Source organism: Ananas comosus, linkage group 7 (assembly GCF_001540865.1).
Source record: "Ananas comosus cultivar F153 linkage group 7, ASM154086v1, whole genome shotgun sequence".
NCBI classification, from domain to species: Eukaryota; Viridiplantae; Streptophyta; class Magnoliopsida; order Poales; family Bromeliaceae; genus Ananas; species Ananas comosus.
The window spans coordinates 4034594-4061173 of record NC_033627.1 but is presented as its reverse complement, the minus strand read 5'-3'; the positions used below and the strand labels follow the sequence as shown (position 1 = coordinate 4061173).

The 26580-nt window shown below is 33.1% G+C and overlaps 2 protein-coding genes across 4 annotated transcripts; both read left to right on the top strand.

Moving 5' to 3' along the window:
* On the top strand, positions 3407–11228 carry LOC109712982 (probable tRNA (guanine(26)-N(2))-dimethyltransferase 1). 3 transcript variants are annotated; one of them, XM_020236881.1, is made up of 14 exons: positions 3407–3568; positions 3696–3757; positions 5213–5341; positions 5988–6278; positions 6421–6508; positions 6599–6720; positions 7540–7679; positions 8231–8303; positions 8445–8533; positions 8981–9086; positions 9190–9402; positions 9891–10085; positions 10234–10311; positions 10471–10626. In XM_020236881.1, exons 3-14 carry the CDS (start codon positions 5237–5239, stop codon positions 10480–10482), a joined length of 1512 nt encoding a protein of 503 aa, XP_020092470.1. In that variant the 5' UTR covers positions 3407–3568; positions 3696–3757; positions 5213–5236; the 3' UTR covers positions 10483–10626. The 3 variants fall into 3 exon arrangements, with proteins under 3 accessions (XP_020092470.1, XP_020092467.1, XP_020092468.1); XM_020236878.1 differs by having other exon boundaries at positions 3409–3568; positions 10452–11228; XM_020236879.1 differs by lacking the exons at positions 3407–3568; positions 3696–3757 and having other exon boundaries at positions 5190–5341; positions 10452–11228.
* On the top strand, positions 15439–24700 carry LOC109712766 (subtilisin-like protease SBT4.5). Its single transcript, XM_020236519.1, is given in 11 exon segments — positions 15439–15525; positions 15638–15729; positions 16446–16537; positions 17397–17573; positions 17576–17612; positions 18028–18544; positions 19567–19625; positions 20131–20352; positions 21411–21522; positions 22768–22984; positions 24177–24700. Coding segments are annotated over 11 exon segments (2136 nt in total).

Genomic DNA, 26580 nt, shown 5'->3' with positions numbered 1-26580 from the left:
AAATTAAAATTTTAAAATATATTTATAAAAATATTAAAATTTTAAATTATTTTAAAATTTTAAATTTTTGGGACCAAAATACCCTCCCAACAGTCAAATTTTTGACTGTTGGGAAGGGCATTTTAGTCCAAGCCCAACTCCCAAAGCCACAACCCAATCTTTGACTATTGGGAGTCCCAAAGCCACAGGCCACAGCCCAACTCATTGGGAGTTGGTGCCTCCCAAAGCATTGGGAGTTGGTGCAGCCTTGTACCCAACTCCCAAGACCCTTCCTGGGCCCGGCTCGGGAGGGCCTGGCCACACGGGCCGGGCCGTGCCGTGCCGGGCCGGGCCTGGGTACCCTCTAGGCCCGGCACGACCCAAGCCTATGTCGTGCCGGGCCGTGCCGGGCCATTGGGCCGCGGGAGCGAAGCCCAGCACGGCCCGATTTAACTGGTCGGGCCGGGCGGCACGGCACGCTACAGTGCCGTGCCGTGCCTGGCCCGGCCCACTCTCGTGCCGGGCCGGATGGGCCGCGGACCGCCCGGCCTGTTTGACACCCCTATGCATGGTAGATTTTAAATTTGGAACGAACAAATATAAATTTTAAAATTTAAATAAATAATTAATAGGCTAAAATATATAAAATTTTCCCATAAATATTCGTTTTTCACTTTTTCTCTATGGCTTTCAAAAAATATATTTCACCCATAAAATTTCAGAAATATTTTTAGAAAATTATGACATTAATGAAAAAAGGCGAAATTATCAAATTATTCTTACCTTTTTTATAAGAAAAAATTAATTTTTTAGTATATTTCTAGCATTTTTAGAATACTTTTTAATATAAATTATAATAATTGGGTGGAATGTGATGACACTTATGGAAAGGGTTAAATATATCAACTTGAAATTTTAAGAGGGTAAAATATAGACTTTTGAAAGGTAGAACGGAAAAGCATAAAAATGATTATTTACAGATAGATTTTCTGTATTTTGGCCTAAAAAATATATAAACAAATAAATTTGGACCACAGAAAATTTAATAGAATTTCATATAGATCGTAAGATTCTGATAGACTAGCTAATTTGTGAACCGTTTAGTATTTCAAAATAATTATTTCTTTTTTTCATATTTCAAAATATATTACATTAAATTTAAAATTTGAAAATACAAACTCAAATATAACATCAAATATTTATATATATTATATAATGTAAAGTCAATTCAAATTCTGGTTGAGTTTCGGTTCAGGTCGGATACTGGGAAAATCCATGCTCGAATCCAAATATGTTGGATTTTCCTTTTTTTTTATATCCATATCCATAACTACATCCGTTAAGCATCAAATTAATCTTCCCTATTCGTTTTTGGATTTGGATAAAATTTCGGGTATCCAGCCATTGACACCCCTAGTTATTGTAGATACACAACATTTTACTTCAATTCACCCCCTTGTGGTTTAGAGCATTTTATTTAGCCACCAATTGTTCCAAACATTTTCACTAAACTACTATAAGATTTTACTTTTATTTTGTCGCAAAAAAAAATTCTGCTAAATAGGGCACTAGTGTGATATTTTAAAAATTTTCAGGTAATAAAATGCAGTTTAAAGGACGGTAAAATGCAAAATGCTATATTATATACTCCTGTAGGTTACAAATAATATCACTTTTCTATCTTGTTTATTATCGGTATGGTACAAAATAATAATAATAAAACCGTACAACTTTTGAACCACGGATGGCAAAGTAAAATATGTTAAATCATATGGGAGTAAATTGAAGTTTACCCAAATTATTCACCAATTGGAACCTCATTAAATTTGGGTCCAAATCCTAAAAATTGACCCGACCCGTACTAATAGGTCGCAGAGCACGGCTCAATTTTTCATTTTGGTCCTTTTTTTGCGCTTAGATCCTTGATCTTTAAACTTGATGCACTGATGACCCCTCATTTTTTACTCCTTTTTTTTACTTTGGTCACTGTGCCCGCATTATATCAAAGCGCAATTTTATCACCTTTAATGTCATGCTCTGTGCTGACGATCATCTTGATCTCGCACACAATATCTACGACCTCTTTTGGAGCATTTGACATTCTTGGCGTCGAGCAGAACATGTAATTAAATATTTTTAGAGACTTAAAAAGTCAGTATCAAAAGTGATCCAGAGTTATCGGATCATGATCATGATCTATATGAGTAAATAAGATCTTAGTGGAGTTGGCGTGGCCTATCCATCAAAATTAAGAAAAATTTAGATGCTTAGGATAAAACAAAAATAAAATATAAATATTAGAAACTAATAGGAAAAAAGGGGTAATATCTAATATACTCTTTAAAATTTCTAAAATATCTTACATACTTTTTTTTTTGGTTTCAAATATATCCATCATATTTTTTTTCCTTATATAAAAATAATTCTACTGTTTATACCCGTTAAGTTATCTCGGGTAAAATCAGAGTTAAATTTCTGCCAGAGTTAAAAAAAATCAATATACCACTTTTGCCATTAACTTAAGGATGAATCAGAAAAATTGGTGATAGTAGAATGTTAAAAGAGCAAAATAGAAATTTCATAAAGAAACAAATGTTCCTAATCGTTCGCTAATAGAATTTATCTCTAAAAATGTATTTAAAATAATTTGAAACATTAATATTAACCTTCTAAGAAGAATAAAAAAAAAAGCCGAAAATTTTTTTCGTGAGTATATAAGCAATTGCGGCTAGAAAAAAAAGAGAGAAAAGATTAGGCGCCAAAGTGAAAATAGAGTAAAGGTTAGGGACCAATGGCTCAATTAAGGCAGTAGCTCCGCTCTTTGTATTTGCCCATCAAACTCTTTAAGGCTTTGTTTGGTTCGGGATTAAGTAAGAACTAGTTATTTCAGAAAATAAGATTAAGTTCAGGATTAAGGTTGGACTAGAGTAATTTTGTGTTTGGTTAAGAATTGGGTATAGTCCAGATATAAATAAAATAGTATTTGATTAGAGTAAGTAGAGTAAGAAGGATAGTGGATAGTTATAAATAAAAAATAATAATATTGCCCTAATTATTATATTTGAATTTAAATTTAAAATTTAAATAATTTAAAATAATAATTTAAAATTTAAATATTAAAATTTAAAATTAAAATATATATTTTTAAATCTCAAATTTAAAAACTTAAAGTTACAAATATAAAATATCAAATTTAAAATTTATATAATTAAAAATAATAAATTTAAATTTTAAATTCTTAAAAATAAAATATTAATTTAAAAATTTTAAAATTTAAAATTTAAAAATTAAAATTTTATATTTATATTTAAAAATAAAATAGGGATGAGATTAACTTAATCCCATCCTTATTTCTGGGTTGGGGTGGACTTGGCTAACCCCATCTTCCAAAATTCTTGTTTGGGGTTAAAGGAGGGGTTGGGGGTTTCAGCGGTTCCGCAAACAGTGAGGTAAAAAGAGAGAGTTAAAAAGAAAAAAAAAAAAAAAAGAAAAAAAAGAAAAAGAAAAAAATTCCATCGTCAAAGAGCCCTCGCGAGCGACGGTTCGGAAGATCAAAAACCCTAATAAGAAGAGCAAGCGAAAGAGCAAGGTGCGATCGCCTCCTCCTCCACTTCTTCTTCTTCTTCTTCATCTCGCCCCTATCCTCGTTTCGTTGTTCGTATTCAATTTCTCATTTGTTTTTAATGTTTTTTTTTCCTTTTTGGTTGCTATTTAAGGATCTAACAAGGGCGAAGCTTCTGCTGCTTCTTCTTCTTCGGTGCCCTCAGCACCTGCTAAGGTGACGACGAAACTCTAAATTTCTATCCTATTAATCGTTTCATTGTTAAAAGATTGGATTTTTGAGTAGGTAAAGTTTGTACATGGAGTCCACTTCAACTATAGGCTATTCTGAAATAGCCTCCTCTCGGAACTTTACTTCGTTTTGATTAAGAACCCATTAACTTTTAATTATTTTGAATTTATTGATTCACATCGAATTTTTCTGAGATTTTATTAAAATTAATAAATTTATATATATATATATATATATATATATATATATATATATATATATATATATATATATATATATATATNAATTATACAAATAAAATATTTTTTATTCCCCATAATAATCTAATTCATGTTCAAACACAAATTATTCTAGTTCCTATTTATTTTAAAAGTTATGCTTAATAAACAAAAATTATTTATTCCTGGCGAAATGGTATCTTACAGTGTTGTAGGAAAAAAAAATAAAAATAATTGTTACTGTAAATAGTTTGAGCCTTAGTAATTTTTACTGTAAACAAATTCGAATCATAAAACTTACCCAAAACAAAAAGGTCCTAAGCAAATAGATCCGGCTGGTTAACTATTTACTCGTAAAAAAACCCGACCCGTTATGGGCTCGACGCATCGCCAAAGGGTGTGTTTGGTTCCGCGTAAAACTACCCCGAAATTTTTTTCGGTTGAAAACTAGAATTCCGGTATTTTTTTGCTCGTAAAATAATTTTTTCGGAAAATTTTGTTTACAGATTTTGTGGAAAAGAAAGGTTTTCGTTTTCCGCTCGAACCGAGCGGAAAACGAAAACCTCGCCAAAAAATCGCGGCGTTGGGAGGGAAGCGGGCATGCTGTCCACGAGGTGCACTCCACCTCGTGGATCACGAGGTGGACCTCTCTCTCCCCCACCGGCGAAAAACTGCGGCGTTGGGGGTGAAGCGGGCATGCGCTCCACCTCATGGACCGCGAGAGAGAGGTCTACGGTGGACCTCTATCCCCCCACTTTTTTCTATATATATATATATATATATATATATATATATATATTAAAGATAGTATTTTATTTTTAATATAAATATAATATTATATAATATTTTATTTATAAATATAAACTATAATACTAAAATATATGTAATATGATAATTATTGTATATCAATAATATATAATATATAGAATAAGAGAAAATATATATAATAGTTTTCTATTTATAATTTTTTCTTTTTTTTCTTTCAACCAAACAACCATAACGAAAAACTACTTTTTTTTTCCTAGAAACCAAACACTAGAGAGCGTAAAATTTATTTTCCTCCGAAATTTTTTTTTCCATCGAAATATTTTTTTCATAGTTTTACATGGAACCAAACACACTCTAATCGAATTCGATCGTCTCATAGCGTGAACCCTAGGCATCGCAATCCCGATCTCTCCTCGTATCTTCGCCCTAAATTATCCGAGTCTTTCTCTCTTAGCTTGTTCATGATCGGATCGAGACCATGGGAGACGTAGCGGAGAAGCTCAAGGGGTACACGGTGATAAAGGAAGGGGAGGCGGAGATCCTCATGCATGCGAGCAACAGCGTATTCTTCAACAAGGCCCAGGTGAATCGATTTTGCTATTTCCCATTGATAATCTAGGTTTTTTAGTAGATTGTGATCGCTACTTGAACTATTTTTTTAAAAAAATAAAATTTGACTCTTTTAATGATTTATATTTGTAGTATTGCTAAAGGTTGGGTTTTGTAGGCTATGAAGTGATTTAATTTGGATTTAAAGACTATCAAGTAGCAAAAGAAGAGATTTTTGTTCTTTTGCGATTAAAGAGTTTGAACGATTATTGTTCAATCTTGTTTGACCTTCAACACTGTATACTTTAGTTTTTTTTTTTTGTGGGGAATTTGGTGCAATTACGACCTACCTAAAGTAAAATTTGAGTTATGGTTCTCTAAGTTTCACTAAGAATTAAATGGCTTTGTAGCTGATGAACTAGTGTGATATTATTTTAGATGTTAGAGCAATGGATATCTTCTAATTCTTATTATACTTATTCTCATCTTTTTTTTAGCTTGAGTGAACATATCTAATGTATTTTTATCCAAGTAATCTGAGCTAGCATGATGTGTTGAAGCATGAAACAAATAAAGTTTTAATGTCTTGTTTTACTTAGAATCATGGACAAAAAGTCGTTACGCTGTGATAGCTTCAATAAGATTAAAGCTTTCTACTAACAGCAAATTGTTATCATCAGGTTAACAACCGAGACATGTCCATCGCTATTTTGAGGACCTTCATCGCTAAGCGACAGGAAGAGCATGCAGCAATTTTGGACAAAAAGAGAAAATTGGAAGAAATGGTACTTGAAGGCACTAGTGGATCTATACTAGAGGAGGAGGCAATGGCCCCACACGTTGAGGAAACAAATGGAGGTCGTGACATGCCGTTAAACCAATCTGTAGAGGGCGAAGAAGATAACTCACAGGAACCGAGGAACATGAAATGGAAAGGGCCGAGGGAACTCAAGGCACCTAAAGTTCTTGAGGTGAAATGGAAAAATATTATATTGTCCCCTCTTTGAGTTTCTAGTAATAATCATTTCTGATTAAAGCATACCTGTTGCAATTAAGCCTTTGTTTTATAGTATAATGTAGTTCTTGTTCAGGTTACTCACCAGAATTTTGCAGGCTTTGGCTGCTTCTGGGTTAAGAGCTTTACGATATGCCCGTGAAGTAGACGGAATAGGACAAGTGATTGCTTTAGACAATGACAAAGGTGCTTTGACGCTGTTCTTTCTTCTTCTTTTTATTTTTATGTATTTTCTATCTGCAACTCCTAATAACAGCAGGAAATTCCTTTTAACAGCATCTGTTGAAGCTTGCAAGAAAAATATACAATTCAATGGTTCCCTGGCTTGTTCAAAAGTGGAAGCTCATCTTGCTGATGCACGAGTTTACATGCTTACTCACCCAAAAGAATTTGATGTGGTAACTTTGTGTTCTGTAACTGAGATAGAAATAAATAGATAACTTGGGGTATATACATCATATTCCTCTTCTCTACTTACGTAATGATTATTTACTTTTTCAGATTATTTACATTTTTGGAAACATATTAACCTGTATGTTTGGCCTGAGGAAGGTCGGATGATATAAGACAGTGGCATATTTTGGATCCTTAAATAGGGGAAAAAGTGATACTCTTGTTAGCAATATTGTTTGACGATAATTATCACTTCATCACATCTGTATCCTAAGCACAAGTACAAAGGGATAAAAATCTTGTAAAAATAAACATGAAGGACAAATTTCTTGCTGCATTTAATGACTGATCCCATATTCCAGCAAAGATTAATTGAAAGATGGTGCTGATCTTTATTTGTACGATTGTTTGCAGACAATTCTTATCCTCGCATTGTTACATTCTCTCACAATAAGTATAGATGAATCAAAGTTCGTACTTTTCTGTGGAAAAAGTGAGCAGTGACCTGGGCATGTGTCCTAGATAGTCGCAAAATTTTCCAAATGCTTGGACTATAGAAATGGGCCTGGTCAGCTGGTACTGGTGTGGTCTGTGGTTCATATGACAACTTTGTCAACAACATTTGGAACGCACAGAAAAGCCATTATTTTGTTTTATTAAAGCTCGAAATCTTAAAATTTTGTTTCCTCATATCTGAATTAAATATAAGTAACATGATGGGTATGGGTTCAGCTATTAGCAAGTAGCATCTTTCTTTTCTTTAATAATCTTTTCTGGAGAATATTTAGTATTTTGGAGTTCTTCTAACTTGATATAGTTTGCAGGTTGATCTTGATCCCTATGGATCACCTTCTGTGTTCTTGGACTCAGCTGTACAATCAGTTGCTGATGGGGGCATTTTAATGTGTACTGCTACTGACATGGCAGTTCTCTGTGGGGGCAGTGGGGAGGTCTGCTATTCCAAGTGAGATTTTTAGTGGTGTTTTTGTTAAAAGAGAGAAATGGTATTCCCATGTAGGGGTGTCAACGAGCCGAACACGAGCGAGCCGAATACGAGCCGGCTCACGAATAAGAAGTTAAAAGGATTAAAAAGAATAAATATATAGAAAATAAATTTATTGGATCTTACCTATTAGATTTGATCTAATGGTCAAGATTTTACATATAAAAGAGCTATTTTATAATTGAATTGGGCTTTATATTTAGGTTGGGCTAAAAATCAAATAATAAAAATTTGTATTATATTATATATAATTATTTATCTGTATATATATAAATAAAAAAAATATATATTTGAGTTGTTATCGAGCCGAACACGAGCGAGCTGACCCTAGCTCGTGTTCGGCTCGTTTATTAAACGAGCTAAAAAATCCAGCTCGTGTTCAGCTCGTTTACTAAACGAGCGATTTGATCTCGAGCTCATTTCGAGCCGAACACAAGCTGGCTTGCGAACAGCTAGCTGGATTGCCACCCCTATTCCCATGTCCATCCTGTGACCTTTATAGTTGAATGTAGGTACGGTTCGTACCCTGTGAAAGGCAAGTATTGCCATGAGATGGCTTTGAGAATCCTCCTTGCTAGCATCGAGGTATTTCTCCATCATTTTTAGCCATATTTTACCATGTCTTTCATTTTAACAAGATTTTCATTTTGTCAATCATCTGAGGCCCGTATTTTACCATGTCTTTCATTTTAACAAGATTTTCATTTTGTCAATCATCTGATGCAGAGCCATGCAAATCGCTATAAGCGTTATATTGTACCAATTCTCTCTGTACATATGGATTTCTACATCCGGGTTTTTGTACGGATATTCACGTAAGTTTATCCTATCCCTTTCTTTCTTTCTAGATTTTTTTTTCTTTTTTTTTTTAAATCATGAAGCAACTCTCCTATACTTGGGACCCGTATTGGTCCAGTTGGAGATTTCTACGTAAGTGATGTTTTAGTAAGGCTGTTTGAAAAAGAAAAACAACCTTTTTACTAGAATTGCCGCGACAGCCTTTTGCCACAGCAGAAATTAAAGCTCCTAAAGGGTCCTACTTTTAGAACTTAGAAGGTCGTATCAAATTTCACTGCCATGGCAAAAGCTCTGGCTGTATTGCCTGCCAAACGGCAGACTGTTGCTTCTCAAAATAGTGAAGCCGATATAGAAGCTACGCTAAACAGGCACTTATTTTGCAATCTCTAGCTTCACTTGTGCATTATAGTGAGAGTATCATATACTTAACAACATTATATTTCCCATAATAAACTTCTCTGCAGTTCCGCAAGTGAAATAAAGAACACGCCTCTCAAACTCTCGTATGTGTACCAGTGTGTTGGTTGTGATTCTTTTCATCTTCAAAGTGTTGGAAGGGTTGTTTCTAAGGTATTCTTTTGATTGGAATGATTCATCTCCATATTACTTGGAATATGTGAGTTCATGTCTTCATCCCTTTAAAGGTTAGTAATTTTTAGTTTTTCTTTTGAAGAATAACAGCATGAAACCTGCACCTGGTTTTGGTCCCGTGGTTCCTCAACAGTGCAGTCACTGTGGGAAGAAATATAATATGGGTGGTCCAATATGGTCGGCTCCCATGCACAACCAAGAATGGGTGCTTTCTATTTTAGCAAGCGTTAAAGCTATGAAAGAAAGGTATCCTGCATATGAGAAGATAACTGCTGTATTGACGACGGTATCTGAGGTATTGCCTTAACTTCCAGCCTGTACTTCTATCGGCATGGCCTATTTTTAAGATTTGTTGATTTACTTATATGTGTCTTTGTAAAATCTTAATTTTCACCATATGTTCTTAGAAAAACTCAACATAAATGCCAGTATACCTTATGTATTCACCCTTCTTTGCACACATATGTTTCCTTATTTACATTTATGACGTTAATTTTCACCACATGCTTTCTATTTTAGAAATCCTTTTTTTAATGCAAAACCAATTTACTCTCATCAAGTGGATGGCACTCCAACTTAAAAGAAGGGTAGTTGTTTCAGAAAGCACACCTCTGAGGAGTAAATATGGACAATCAAATTTTGCAGTGATATAAATGGATTGTTTTGCAGCTATATGTACTTAAGATGCCCTTTGTTTGCGCCAAGTAATGTGTAGTTATGATGAAAATAATCTTTTCTATGTAATGTATGTACTCTTAACACAATATTTTATTGCAAATGCAGGAGTTACATGATATCCCTCTCTTTCTCAGTCTCCACAACTTATGCGCCACTCTAAAATGCACATCCCCTTCTGCAGTCATGTTCCGCTCTGCTGTGATAAATGCTGGTTATCGCATCTCAGGCAGCCACGTGAATCCACTGGGTCTGAAATCTGATGCTCCCATGGATGTCATTTGGGACATAATGCGCTGCTGGGTACATTGTTCTTCATTCTTGCTTCTTTTGATCTTTGGGTTCTTCATTAATTATTTCGTTTGCTGGAAAATAGTTCCAATTCTGTCTTCCTGTCGTCCAATATATCCGATGCTAGTTTTCTCTTATTAAAATCGTACACTCATTATAGGTTAATAGTCATCCGATTAGAGCGCAGCCACCGGATCATTCGGGTACTGTGATCCTCTCCAAAGAGCCGACACTGCAAGTATGTTTTGACCCGAGATCCTTCATTATACTCTTATTTTTTCGGCGCCTTTTTGTCCAGAAAACCTCAATTATGTTTCCTTTTCAGTAGCTTCACCAAATCCTAGACCAGAATGTCTTGTTTTTATTTTGACCATGTAGGCAAATTTTGCCCGAGCAGCTGCTTCCCTGAGCAAAGCCCAAGTCAAGAAGGTGAAGCGGTTCCTTCCGAATCCCGAGAGGCATTGGGGCCCGAAGGTCCGGGCCGGCCGCCAGATCACCAGCAAGCACTCCTCTCTCTTAGGTCCGCAATCTCTCAATGAGTCTCATAACCGTGAGGAAGATGAAGGAATCGAAGGAAACGGAGCAGCATCATCAGAGCAATCAGCGGAAGGAGAAGCTAATGAGCACAATATCTCGAAGCGCCAAAAGACTGATGATGCATTAGCAAGCGAGCCATGATTAGTTTGATCAACAACTGGAAAGTCTATATCATCAAGTTGTGCTTAGACTATGTTCTACTTTGTTGATTGCGCCGAGTGTCCAAATCTGTATTTAAAGCTATTTAGGTTGTTGTTGTACCCAGTTTCGACGGAGCGATGCACCAGTGGGCCTCAGAAAGTTTTATGGTCTGTGGCGGCTGATAGGCTGGCGAAATGGTTTCTGGTTAGGCGAAGTTTTCTGGGAGCAACATCTTCTTCAGTGATTTTCAACACCTTCAGTGATTTTCTTTGAGGAGGAAAGATGTATATTCTTTTCTGAGTCTGTAGACTGACAAAGAATATTGGTTGGTGCTTTTTAGCTGGGCTTTTAGTTTGTTCTCAGTTGCTTTAGTTTCTTCTTAAATTATGAAAGTTTTGTAGTTTCGATCTTGAATAGTGTTAGTGGGAAAAAAAAAAAAAGATAAATAAAAGAGGGGTTCTATTTCTTTTCCTTTTAGTAAGATCTGAAACTATCAATCTTGTTTGGTAATTATTCCTCTAAGGGCTTGTTTGGTTCAATGGTAGAATTGGAATTGATAATAGAATGAGAATGAATTGGAATGGTAATTGGAATGGTCCACTCTCCCAAAACGTTTGGTTTATTTGTGGATTGGGAAATGGAATGAGTTATTCACATTTCATTGTTTGGTTCGTATAAATTAAAAAAATTATAGGATACTATAATACTAATTTTACTCTCAAATATAAATTTATATTATTTAAAATTTATGAAAAATAGAATACTATTTTCTAATAAGTTTTTCAAAAAAAATATCAAATTTATTTTTAAAAACTTTTATTGGTGTGGGTTAGGGATAGAGTTTTGAGAGATGATAGATTTTTTTTTTTTTTTTTGATGAGAAAGGAGTGAATAGAAGGAGGGTGAGATGGTCACATGGGCTTCGAGAACTTAGTGGGCTTCCGGAATGAAATATCAATTCGGGCTAGAAGACCGGAATCAAGTTGAAGGCTAATGAGCCATTCCCATTCCGGTCCAAAATAGAAATCCCAAACCGATTCATACGAACCAAACAAAATTAACCAGATTTGATCAAACCGATTCCTATTTCATACCCAAAATGGATATATCAAACAAACCCTAAATGTTAAGCTCTCTAGGAGTTGTAAGATAGTAAATGATAGACTAACCTGCGCACATATCCACGTTTTATTTTAAGATATTTTTATTTATCTCTTTTATATAGATGGTTAATATAAAAATATCTTTTTTAACGTTCTAAGTTTTCTCTAGAGTTAGTTAAATTACAGCTGCTATCTCCATAAAATAACTAATTTCCCATTTCAAATGTAACAGCGGGATTATGTTTTAATAACAAATAAATATGTGGGGGTATATTTAAAACAGAAAAAAATAGATGTAAATAAGATATTTCAAAAATTTTTAAAGGCTTATAGATAATTATTCATTTTTAGGATAATCTAAATTTAGATCATTGTGTATGATTCATAACATCTAATGATTATAATATCTTTCTAAGACGTGTAATCTACAAATCAAATAGTTGTATATATATCAACGATATTTATGAATGAATAATGATCATAACTTGTAAGTGGTACATCACAAATAATGCATTGAATTTTCAATTTAAAACCTGAAGAATTGAGATAAGATTGGTCTAAGATAATCATATATATATATATATAGAGAGAGAGAGAGAGAGAGAGAGTTGAGCTAGAATACTATCGATAGTAAATGGGTTCCGTTGCCACTTATTTATTTTCGATGATGGAGCCTCCAAATCGACGATCAGCACCGTTGAACATGATCTATATCACTTAAAGTGTTTAGAAATCAAATTTCATACATTTTCAATATTGTTCTCTTATCCATCAAGTGGACACAAAAATGAACGGCTGAAAATGAATATTCTTTAAAAAATGATGATAGGAGTCTTGTAATCAAGATCAAAAGTATAGATCTTGTTTTAAATAGTTTAAAGAATTTTCTAATAAAAATTCAATTGATTTGAATATCTTTACGCCGTTAAACGAGAAAACGCCTCATATCGACCATTAAAATTACAAATTTTGAAACCCTTTGATCATTAGACAAATGATGTCGAAAGATTTAAAATTTGATTTCTAAACACTTCAAGTGGTATAGATCATGTTCATCATGTTCAACGGTGTCAATCGTCGATTTGGAGGCTCCATTATCGAAAACAAATGGGTGGCAACGGAGCCCGTTTGCTATCGATAGTATTCTAGCTCAACTCTTTCTCTATATATATATAATTAGGCTACTATACTATCTATAGTACCGGAGTTTTGGTATTATAGTCTTATTTTCGATCTTAGGGTGTTCAAATTAACGATCCACATCGTTCAATATGATCTAGGTTATATGAAGTTCTTAGGAATAAAATTTTAGTTTTTTCGACATCGTTTACTTAGTAAATAAATTATGTCAAAATGGGTGGTAGAAATTGAATAATATTTAAAATTTGAGCATAGGACTTTTAAATTCAAGACCAAGAATGTTAACCTTAATCTAGATAGTTTAAAGTATTTTCTATCAAAATTTGAAGAAATTTAAATTCTTCTACACCGTTAAACTCCAAACTCGCCATAGTAGCCATTGAAAATTGACAATTTTGAAATGATTTGATCATAAAGTAAACTATGTCGAAAAAATATAAAAATTTATTTTTAAAAACTTTAAATATCCTAGATCAGTAAACAATGTAGATCGTTGATTTGAACACTCTAAGATCGAAAACGGGACTATAGTATAGCGCTAGGTTGGTATACTATCGGTAGCACGGAGGCCTTCGTGCTATCAAGTTGTTTTCAATGATGCGGCTTCCAAATCGACGATCGGTTCCGTTAGACTTTGATCTACACTATTGAAAGTATTTGGAAATTAAATTTCATAATTTTTCGACATTATTTGGCTAGTGATCAAAAGTTCTCAAAGTTGACAATTTTAATGGTCGATATGATACGTTTGTGAATTTAACGGTGTAAAACAATCCAAATCTGATGAAATTTTTTTTCACTATTTAGAGTAAGATCAGTAATTTGATGGCCAGAACTAATGCATCATTGAGAACATAATAATTTGATACAAGTCCTTAATGAAGTTTTTCCTTAAAAATAGAAAAAAATCTACTTATACACCCGAAAAGTGTGGAATAGATATTACATCTCCATCTAAGAATTTACAAAAATTTAAATATTTTTTATAAAAAAAAATGTGACAAGTGAAAAAATAATCACCATTAGATGAAGAGGGTGTAGGTGGTACATCCTACTTTGAAAAAGACCAGTAGCATTGCTCTTAAAAATACCCACTGTATAGAAATATCAAAAATTGCACTCGGGTAATATTTTTTGCAATCCATTTTATTAGTAGAAACAAAAAATGTGCTAAAGACTCTCCCAACTTTAGCATTTATTCTAGGTTTAATTACATTATATATATATATATATATATATATATACATATACTACACTTTATTTTATAGATTTTTTCATTTTTTTCAAACACGTCACTCAACTATCATTTTTTTTTTTTTCAAATTCTACACATAAGTAATAAATCTATTATTTTAAACAAAAGCTATTAAAAAATATTGATTGAAAGTGGTAGAGTATATATTCAACTTATTATGACACAAAAAATAAAAAAAATACATAAAACCAACAAAAGAAATTAGTTCAAAATAACTTGACAAGTGTTTTCAATGAGTCTTTCCTGAACATTTATTTCATATTATTTCTATTATTTAATAAGTGTTTTCTAATAAAATTGCTACATTTGGTCCAAAATTATAGATTTATACAAAATAGTTAAGTGATATTTATATTGAAAAAAATAAGTACAAGATAGAAATGGAAAAATAAATCTAAAATACAGTGTAGAAATTGATAAAATATAATAATACAATGGTATCTTTGAAAAAAAATTTGTACAGTGTAGAAAGTAAAAATAGAAATCTATAAAGTGCACCATAGTAGAGTGTAATTAAATCTTTATTCAAACAGAACCAAACTTCTAATTTTGATTATTAGATACCATACACTTTATTAAAAAATTTAATAGGCCTCTCTCCTCGAACGAAATTACTAATTGAATAGTTGCACGTAATTTTGTAGAATTTCAAAACACCAAAAAAAAAAATCTATTTTTTTATTTCTATTTATGATAATTAAGTATCAGCACCAACGAATAGAATGAATCTTTTTTTGATTTTTAATACTCTTTTCATGCATAAAAATAGAAATAATTTTTTTTGCATTTTAAAACTATGCAAGATTACATGCAATTAATACAAGTACCAAAATACATGTGTAAATACTATGTGAGGGATTTATCGAACTATTTAATAAAGTTTAAGCAGTTTAATTGTCAAACTAAAAGTTTAGGAGTTTATTTGCAAAAAAAGTAAATGTCAGGACTCTTCATACAATTTGCCCCTTTATAAAATGATTTTTTTTTTAATTATATATTGTTAGAAAAAATTCGTCTTAATCATAAAACAGAATAATAAATATCTTAATTTAAATTTCAAACAAAAAGATATTACATGTGCATCTTTAATTCTCTCTCTCTATTTATATATTCATTAACCTATCACTCATCAATTGTGATCTCATTTTTTATTTTTTATTTTTATTTTTCAAGTCACATGCACTTCGTCATGGCTTTCTTAAGATCTCCTCTGTGGCTACTTTTTGTTCTCTCCTCTATTTACGTCGCAGCTTCTTCATTTAATGATGAAAGAAAGGTTAATTTACTTATAAATATAGTTTTTATGTTGTATTATATGTAGTTTATATAAAAATAAATTTTGATTTAGTCATATATGTTGAATATTTATTGTTATTATTTTTATGTAGGTTTATATTGTGTACATGGGAGAAAAACCATCCGAAGATTATGATACTGAGTCTCTCCATCGTAGCATGCTTGATAATATTCTTGAGAACAGGTTTTTTGTTTTTTGTTTTTTGTTTTTGTTTTTTGTTGTTTTTTTTTGCCCCACTTATAGATATGCTAATTAATTAAGGTTGTGTTTGGTTTGATGGAAAAATATATCTAAAAGTATTTTTCGGGCCGAAAAATGATTTGTTTTAAGTGTTTTTCATTCAGTAAATTTTTTTTCTTCATATTTTAGAAGCAAGAACTTATTTTTGTGTGTGTGTGTTTTTTCTTAGCATTTTCAGTGAAAAATGATGCAAATAAAAAACAAAAAGAGATCTGGAAATATTTGTGTTTTGTTGCATATTGTAAAAGGGATCTAGGAATATTTTTGGGATCCAAATTGAGTTTTCAAATTAAGTCTATGGTTATTTGCACTTTGTATATTTTTCTATGAAAAATAATTTTACCTATTTTAGGAAAAACACAACGTATTTTTGTTGTTGCAAATTATTTCTACAAAAGACACAAATCAAAGAGTGAAAACGCGCCTCGGTTCGCTCTCTCTTATTCTTCAATTTAATTTTATTTCAAAAACTGTTTTCATCTACAAAATATTCTTTTTCATGAAAAAGATATACTTTATTAATGAAAAATGTTTTTAATGTAAAACTAATTTGCACGATAAAAGTGTTAATGAATATATATTGCACTGATTATTATTTTTATTTTGTTTAAAATGAATAATTTTAATAACATTTTAAATGAAATAATTTGTGTACATAGCGCGGTTGAAGAGAGCTTAATCTATAGCTATGGAAGGAGCTTGAATGGTTTCGCAGCAAAACTTACGCATAAAGAACAGCAAAAGATTGCAGGTATAAGAAACTAAACTCCAATTACTAACGTGTGTGTGTGCGCGCGCGCGCGTATATATATATATATATATATATATATATATATATATATATATATATATATAGAGAGAGAGAGAGAGAGAGAGAGAGAGAGAGAGAGAGAGAGAGAGAGAGAGAGAGATGTGCTAGAATACTATTGATAGTAAAAAAAATCTTTTTTGTTATCAAGTTTTTAGCTTTTGGATCAATTCGTTTCATCATTTCTAATCATCGGATTAAATATTATAACTCTAGGGAGACCACTCAGCTCTATGGGACTAATATCATCTTAACCCTACAATTTCTCATCTAATGGTTAAAAACTTAATAGGAAAAAGAACCTTTTGTTACCAATAGTATTCCAGCCTAGCTCTCTCTCTCTCTATATATATAGTCCGGTTGGAATACTATAGATAGAATGGTGCTACCGCTCTATATATATATATATAGTCCGACTAGAATACTATAGATAGTATGGTGCGCTACCGAGTTTTCCACCGTTAGATTTAACCCTTTGACTCTTTTCATCCGTTAGATTATACTATTCAACCAATAATTTACTCAACCCTAGAGGCCCACATCATTCTAACCGTACATTCCTTCGTCAAGGACCGAAAACCTAATAGCATCGATAGCTTGATACTATTGGTCATTTTACTGTCTTTTCGAAAATATGTTTAAAATTTTAAATGAACAACATATAAATTTTTGAAAGTAAAAAAATAAAAAAAAATTAATATTTATAGAAAAATTTTGCACATTTTTTTCACCATGTATGTTGGATTTTGCATGGAATTAAATGATGGAACTGCTTGTTTGTTTAATTTAATTGTTTGAATAGGCATGGAGGGGGTGGTGTCCGTGTTCCCGAGCAGAACCCGGAAGCTTCACACTACAAGATCGTGGGACTTCTTGGGGCTTTCGCGGGCCGCGAAGCGCAACCTCGCGGTGGAGGGCGATGTCGTCATCGGCTTGCTCGACGGCGGAATCTGGCCCGAATCCGAATCCTTTAACGACAAGGGTGGAAGGGCACCTGCCAAAACTTCACCTGCAACAAGTACGTACGTGCATGCATGCATGCATGCATGCCTATTTTTTTTTATTTTTCCTCTTTTTTTGGTTATAATATTAGACTCAAATCTGAATAGTTCATCACATATAGCGAACGAATCTTAAAGCAGCGACGGAAGGCTTGCTGGGAGGAGCTAGCTTTCGTTCGTCGCTGCTTTAAAATTCGTGCATGCTTATGGTCCTTGAGCGGATCAGGCGGTGTAATAAAAATAGAAAATAGATACTCCGGATCGAAATTTTTAACTTGTTAGTGTGCGTGCATGGTTGGGACTCTTTATCTCAACTGTTTATTCCGTGAAATGTGCGAGTTTTAAAGCAGCAGTTTGAAACTTTTTCTGTAACTCAAAACTCTGTATAAAATGGTACACAAACTAATTACCATGCGCATGCAACACCTGCAGCAAGATCATCGGAGCTCGCTACTACAAAGGCGGCTTTGTCTCCGGCGACGAGCTCTCGCCACGGGACTTTGACGGGCACGGCACCCACACGTCCTCGACCGCGGCGGGCAACGCGGTGGTGAACGCGAGCCTCTTCGGGCTGGCGCGGGGCGTCGCGCGGGGGGCGGTCCCCGCCGCTCGGATTGCCGAGTACAAGGTGTGCTGGGACGACTCCTGCGACGACCACAACATCCTGGCGGCGTTCGACGACGCGATTGCCGACGGCGTCGACGTCCTGTCAGTGTCGCTGGGGAACTCCGAGATGTTGGACTACTTCGAGGATACGATGGCCATCGGTGCCTTTCACGCCGCAAAGAAGGGGATCCTCACTGCGGTCTCCGCGGGGAACTCAGGGCCCGACCCAGGCACGGTGACGAACGTCGCCCCATGGTACATATCCGTCGGCGCGAGTACCATCGACCGGCGCATTGTTACCAGAGTGGTGTTAGGGAACAATAAGACTATTGTGGTAAGTTTAAATTCCACTCCTAAGAATATCACACGATAATACAATCATTGTATCTAAACACAATCATCGTATTTAAACACGATGACTGAATCGCCATATTCTTGATGCTTGCACGACAGAAAAAAAAAAGTCATTTCCAAAAATATAAATTTGCTGATATTATTTGTAAATTTTTTTTTCTTTTCTTAAGAAGGCTAAATGCAAAAAAGAAAGTCCCCTCGCAACCGATGAAAACTAAATCGCTAGCTAATACTCAATACCATAAGTAAAACCGTAGCTATTAATATAGAAAGTGAGAGGGCTTTCGGCCAGTTCTCTTTTGTTAAATTACTGTTTATCTTTAAAAGCTAAATCTAGTAGAGAGCGGTACTTTTATTATTAATTTATATTTAGCACTTTTCTTCACGTTTAAACTCAAAACGTTTTGATATATCTAAAATATGAACTTGAATTAAATGGAAGGAAAAAAAACAATGCTTGGTGTCTAGCAGGATTAGAACTTAGGATCTTCTACTCTGATACCATATTAAATTACTCTTTATCTGTTTATTTCTAAAAGTTTAAGTTACTAGAAAACATCATTTATATTACTTATATTTAACACCTTCCAACCCATTTTCTCTGCTCATTCAATTCTTTCACATAATTAAGTTCTGTTTAGTTCTTAATTATCTGAGTTGACATAATAATTTTATTCTCGTTTTGTTCCGTATTTCCAGTTTTGTTCGGTTCTCATAATGCAAACACTAGCTACATCTACACTTTTACATTGAACCTGAATCCCTTAACATGCATAGTATGAGATTTCATTTGGTTTTTATCTCATTCCCCTCGACACTTTCAATCCGATTTTGTCGGGCTCTTGTATGACTATACTTAACAATAGTAAGATCAAGTTTTTTAGGTTGGGCATGAGTACTTTAACATACATAGAATTAGTACCTTAAAAACACATAAAATTATCTTCTTTTATAGTTGTAATTGAAATACTTGCGTAACATTTTCTCATTTTTGATTGATTCTTTAAACAGGGTATCGACAGCCTTAACATCCACGATTCGCCGAAAAACTTCTCCTCAGTAATATATATGTAAGTAATTACATACTCAAAATCTTACACATGCATGCTTTTCTAAGAGTTTATAAATTTTTTTCAATTTTTTAGTATTGAAAAAAAAAAATAATTACATTTGGTTTGAAGACCTCTAATTTTTTGGATTTTTCAAATTTAAATTTAAATGCAATGACCGTGGCATGCAGGGAGGATTTGATACAAAGGCAAGATGGTCTTGTACTATAATATTTTAAAGTTGCATAAATAATTTTGTAAAATTTATCTCTCTATCGCGAAGCAAATATTGTATGATAATAATAATAATAATAATGACCTTTTTGTTCAAAAAAAAAGGCATTAAAACGTAGCATTTGACAATTAGATAATTTTGTGAGCTTTAAATATTTTTGTATAATTTTATCTCTCCCGGCGGAGGCAGAATACGATAGTAAGCATTTTTTTTTTTTCAACAACAAAATAAAATAATAATAATAATAATAATAATAATAATAATAATAATAATGATAAATTTAAACTGCAGGAGCTGCATGGCGCCGGGACAATTCGACGACATAGTGGAAAAGGGCAAGATCGTGTTTTGCGACGCGGATTATGAGCAGGATCCGTATAATTCTGGGGCCGAGGGATTTGTGGCCATGACCACTGACCCCGACGACGACGCTGCCGACTCATACACCCTCCCTACCGCGCTCGTTACCTATGATCAGGCCAAAGAGCTCGCTCAGTATCTCCGCGACTCGCCGTGAGTTTCTCCTTCTGTTTTTTATTTATTTTTATTTTTGTTTTTGTTTTTGATTTTTAATCTCTCAATAGTCTTATACTGAATGAAAAAATGAGTCTTATTAGAAGAATATATGAGGCACCGCATTTTAATAATAATAATTGGAAAAAAATATTTTGGACCGATGGTTTGCGCCTGAAAATTTTGAATTATATATTTGTTATCGGGTTTGAATTTGATGAGAAATGAAATATATGAAGTGTCGCACTTTAATAATAATAATAATGAGTTATTACTAATAGTAATGTTAGAGGGTCGGATCGTTAAATTTTTTGTTTTAATAAAATCGTATAAAACTCGATTATGGTTTGAACCAAGAATTATTCTGAATTAGTTAACCAATCTTTCAAAATTTTTAATTGCACTATCCGAGTCTGGCTAAGGTACTGCTATCAAGTTTTTCATCATTAGATCTATCTCTTTGACTATTTTTATACACTAGATCAGGCTATTGTCCTAATTCTCGCACCTTCTTCATCCAAGAGCCGAAAATCCACAAGCACCAATAGTTTAGTACTATTGGAAATATTCAAGCCCAGTTCCGCTACCCAACTTATACAAATATATAGATACAAATATTAAATCGAGGCAACCATTCTATAACAGATCTCAACTTACCCTTTATTTTTGTGCCTTTAGTGGGCCTAGTATTTCCGGCAATTGCAATGGCTTCTTTATCTCTTCATGTCCAAAATTTTGACTTTTTCGGGTTATTGGAATAACTTATTTGGTTATTAACTGATTTGATTTCGGGATTGAAAATAATAAGTATTCTACTATAGAAACCTCTTTTGGAGGTTTATAGTTTATTTGTTCGAGAAAACTGGATCCTTCATGATTGATCGTCTCAAATAATCTGTTGAAGAACTAAAACAAATTCTCTTGGTCGAATAGTAACAACTAAAACAAATTATGTGTTTAAATATCCTTAACAAGAAGGGAAACCCCACACAAAAAAAAGGTTATCAACAACAAATTATGTGATGTTAAGCCTTAATAATTTTAATAATTGTTTTCAGAGAACCTGTGGCCAAGATAATGAAAAGTGAAGGTGTTTTCGATGCTGAAGCTCCAGTTGTTGCTTCATTCTCTTCGAGAGGTCCAAATCTCTTAAACCCTGGAATATTAAAGGTACCTTAATTTCACTTTTAACTCTTTATTATTATCATATTAAAAGTTAAATTATGGTGTGTGGTAGTTATATGCATTTTTTGTATTTACATATAATGCCTAAGAATTTAGAAGCGTCTTTAATCTTTCTTTCTATTATTATTATTATTATTATTATACTATGAAATTACAGTTGCACCTTTATTATCATAAAAGAAAAATCTTTTACCACAACTAATTATGGTGTGTGGTAGTTATATGCATTTTTTGTATTTACATATAATGCCTAAGAATTTAGAAGCGTCTTTAATCTTTCTTTCTATTATTATTATTATTATTATTATACTATGAAATTACAGTTGCACCTTTATTATCATAAAAGAAAAATCTTTTACCACCACATTACCAAATTAGTTGACCTCTCTTAATAAAATATATATATTTTTTTATGTCATTTTTTACGGATTATTTTTTTTTTTGGATAGCATATTTGGAGCCCATTATGAGGATATTTGTATTTATATAAATTTCGAAACTGATATTTTTTTTTTTCTGATTTTTCCTATACAAACAATTATTTAGTGATAGAGATAGAGATAGAATTATATAAGTTCCTAATTCTTTAGATAATTTTGATAGTTAATGTTCTCAATTTTTCTATTTATTCATATAAGTTTAGGGTCTTAACTTTTTCTCTAAAAGAAAGTTTTTGCCAAGCATCTTTAATTCAGTAAACTTTAATTACAGTATCAAAATTTAATATGAATATAAAACTTTTAACAATAAAATATTTCACCAAGAAGGATAAAAATGGAACAAAAGATTGTGATTTGATATTTTATTATTATAATAATAATAAATCTAAAGAGACAAAAGTTAACTGTTAATGAAATGTTCTTCGAGGTTTCTCTGAAAGATGCTAAGGAAAAATTTAAACTCATGAATTTATATAAAAAAAATAAATAATTAAAATTTTGTTAAAAAATTATCGAAATAAGTAATGGAAAAAATGCATGCATATTTAAGGATACGATGATATTAATGACCACTTGGAAGCGTTATTTTGATATTTGAAACTTTTATATTTTATATCTATGAAGTAATTAATTAGTAAAGATGTATCTTGTACTTAATATGTATTTTTTTATACGTAACTATTATGTGGTTATTAAAAAAAAATTATTTTACTATTCTATATGATCGTAAATTCTTTTTGATAAAAATAAAGATAAAACCGCAGAATAATTAATTATGTGTGAATTGTAGCCGGACATAGTTGCTCCAGGGGTCAATATCCTCGCGGCGTGGTCGCCGAAGGCGCCGATCCGAGACGACGGCATTGATACCGTAACCACCGCACCCTACAACATCATATCCGGCACATCCATGGCGGCCCCCCACGTCTCCGGCGCCGCCGCATACGTCAAATCATTCCACCCTACCTGGTCTGCTGGGGCGGTCATGTCTGCACTGATCACTACCGGTGAGTAGTTCATATTTTTTTTAGATTTTTTATTTTTTTAATTTTGTTCGGAAATATTAAGAGACTGTTTGATTTCTCAAAAAAAACGTAAAATATTTTTTTAAAAAATAATTTTAGTATAAAATAATATAGATTGACGAGAAAAAAAAAGTAATTTTGCCATACCTATGAGAAAAGAAAGTAGCATAAAATAGAAAAACAAAACTAAACCTAAAATACAGTGTACTGTAGATATTGGTAAACTATAGTACTACAATGTTGTTTTTGAAAAAAAAAAAACCCTACAGTATAGGAAATGAAAATAACATTAAATTGTAGGGTCATAGAGTGTAATTAAACATTTTGTCTACTTGGTAGGAAAGGAGAAATGAATAAAAATGGAGATTAAAAAAGAGAGCTAATTTTCTCTTTACTTTTCTTTTTTTTCACTCTTATTTTTTCATACAATTTTATAAAAAACAAATTCACATATGCCCTACACTAAAAAAAATATTATTATATGTATTTTTTAAATAGTTCTATTCAAATAATACTTAATATTATTTTATATATATATATATAGTAGGTCTTGTGTGCTATTAGGAGCACGGAGGTCTCCGTGCTCCTAAGCCGTTTTCGATGATGGAGCTTCCGAATCAATAATCGGCTCCGTTAGACTTGATCTAGTATATTTGAAGTATCTAGAAAATAAATTTTGTGATTTTTCGATATCATTTACCTAACGATCAAAAGGATTCAAAATCAACGGCTGAAAATAAAAATCTTACAAAAAGTGGTGATATAGCATTAAAATTTTCGATCAAACATATTGATCTTATTGTAAATAGTATAAAGAATTTTCTATCAAAATTACATCTGATTTGAATACTTCTACACCGTTAAACTTGCAAACGGTATACACCATTAAAAATTGTTGATTTTGAACCCTTTCGATCGCTAGGAAAATGATACCGAAAAATCGTAAAAAATATTTTCTAGATAGTTCAAATATGCTAGATCAGGTCTAACAGAGTCGATCGTCAATTCGAAAACTCCATTATCGAAAACGGCTCAGGAGCACGGAAGCCTCCGTGCTCCTAATAACACACAAGACCTACTATATATATATATATATATATAATAGTTCTATTCAAATAATACTTAATATTGCGAAAGTTTGCATGATTATAACTTTTTCCTACCTACAATGCAGCTACTCCCATGAGGCATACGACTCATCAAGATGCCGAGCTCGCCTACGGAGCCGGAGAACTTAACCCGATTCGGGCTCGCAACCCTGGGCTCGTCTACGAACCCGACATAGCCAACTATGTGAACCTGCTATGCACCCAGTACACCGCAGATAAGGTTAGGCTCGTAACGGGAGAAAAAACCACTTGCCCTAAGGGCTCAAATTGGCGCGTGTCGGAGCTGAACTATCCGACAATGTCTGTGCCGGTGAGTAAAGGTGCTCGCTTCCGTACTGAATTCCCGCGGACGGTCACGAACGTCGGCCGCCCGAACTCGACGTACCGCGTGATCGTCAATCCTGGAAGTATGAACGTAAACGTTCGACCCCGCGTCCTGTCGTTCGATAAGATGGGCGAGAAGAAGAGTTTCGTTGTAACGGTTTCAGGCGTGGGGCCGTCGAGGAACGTGAGCTTGCCGGCGGCGATCATGTGGACCGACGGAAGGCACCATGTGAGGAGCCCAATCAATGCCTACTTAAAGTGGTGATTATTTACAAATTTTAGTTAGTTAATCATTAATAGGATAAGTTGCACATTTGATTTATTGCAAATTCTGACTCGAAATTTCATAATTGTTGCATCAAATCTTACAATACAATTTAATTGGCTAAATATTGATGCATTGTTCATATAAAAGTGATATAATATCAATCACAACACTGGCACATTACTTTTATATTGACAATATATTAATATTTAGTCATCTGAATTGGGTTATAGGATTTGATTGTAAATAATTTGAAAGGTCGAACCGGAAATTATAATAAATTAAAATTTAGGAACCAAAGTGTTAGGCAGGTGATATTAGGGTTTGTTAAACTTTGTTTTGTCCTTTTTAGTTTGATCGGTCTTAGTGGAACTCAAGTGAATATATATTTGATGGTGGATAATATTGGATGCAAAAATTAATTAGTTCGATCCATATTTTTGTACTGATTTTATTGGTTTTATTAGTTATTACGTTCAAGTTTAATTTTGATTTTGTCAATCACATGATGGGTGTTTGAATGCATTAATTATTTGCGAATTTTATGTTTGTGTTCAAGTTCACTTCATATTATTTTCTTTCACAGATGAGTTTACACTTATTAAAAAAAAATTGAAATGTTTATTTGGGCTTCATGGGACGGATTTTGGTGGGATTCTAGACGAGGCTCTCCATTTACTGCCCTAAATTTTGCTCTCGCACCTTCCGCCCATTCGGAGCGGGATATTAAAGACCTAAAAAAATTTCAGCCCAAATCAAGTCTCTAACTCAACTTTACTAACCAAAACCTACTTTCGGCGAGGAAGGTGAGCGTCATACGGGCTTTGCAAGCCAAATATTTTAGGCCTTGACATGCCAATCAAGGATTTGTTTGCATCTCTATCCCACATATATCAAAGAAAGTAATTTGTCTCTACCTTAAACTGTAAGTTCTAACATTGTCAGAGATGTAGTTACTACTAACAAATCATTAATTCCTAAAACACAAGCGGTTAAAAATATACAACTAATTCACTTAGAATGGATCGTTAGATGGTTGGCTCTTTATTCAGGTGCTCTTCTGTCTAAAGGTGGTTACTGTTTAGTTAGCTTCATCTTGAGTTAGCTCTAGCGACTCTTGTTTTTTATAGCTAATCCCTCTAGGCAAGTTAGAAGAGAATATGTAGACGTAGCTCCAACGGATTTCAATTGTGACTCAAACCAATCAACTTTACGCCACTTCGAACATGATTCAGCTCAACCCAACCTCACGCAATTTTGAATTTTGACTCACTCCAACCTAATCTCCGGCCATAGGACAGGATACTGGCCCACTTAAACCACCAGACGCTAACAAAACCACCAGACACTAACAACTACTATACTAAAAGCTCAAGCTCATAGAAATGTGACAATCAATTTACTTAAGAGTACATACCGATCATTTCTAGCGCAAATGATAAAGAACTTTGATGACGGTTCTAAATTTAAAATTTAGTTGTTTCATATTTCTGGCTGAATTAATTGCAAAAAAAAAGAAAGCTGGCAAGATGCTACCGTTCCCTACTTAAAATATATAGACAGGCTCTCAACAAAATCAATTGTAATTTGATGCACTTTCGCTTTTGCGACGTGGGCAGTAGGGCTGGCAAACCAGCTCGCATTTCACGAGCTTCTGCTCCGTTTATATATATTACAACTTTTAACTATTTGGTTCTTAGGTCATTCCAAATATAAAAACACCTATATTATGTGCATCTCAATTATTAGATTAACATTCTAAATTTTTAAAGTTTTTTTCAACTTTTTACCTAGTAATCAACATAGTTAGTTAATTCGGATTCGGCAAAAATTCGGTACGAATATAATACCTATAAAATTTGTTTTTAAATTTTTAAATT

Bases quoted from the DNA above. Each gene is read 5' to 3' on its own strand.
- LOC109712982 (XM_020236878.1), top strand. From the start codon at position 5,237: ATGGGAGACGTAGCGGAGAAGCTCAAGGGGTACACGGTGATAAAGGAA. The intron at 8,304-8,444 runs GTATTTCTCCAT...CATCTGATGCAG, and splicing joins TCCTCCTTGCTAGCATCGAG to AGCCATGCAAATCGCTATAA. The intron at 9,087-9,189 runs GTATTCTTTTGA...TTTCTTTTGAAG, and splicing joins TTGGAAGGGTTGTTTCTAAG to AATAACAGCATGAAACCTGC.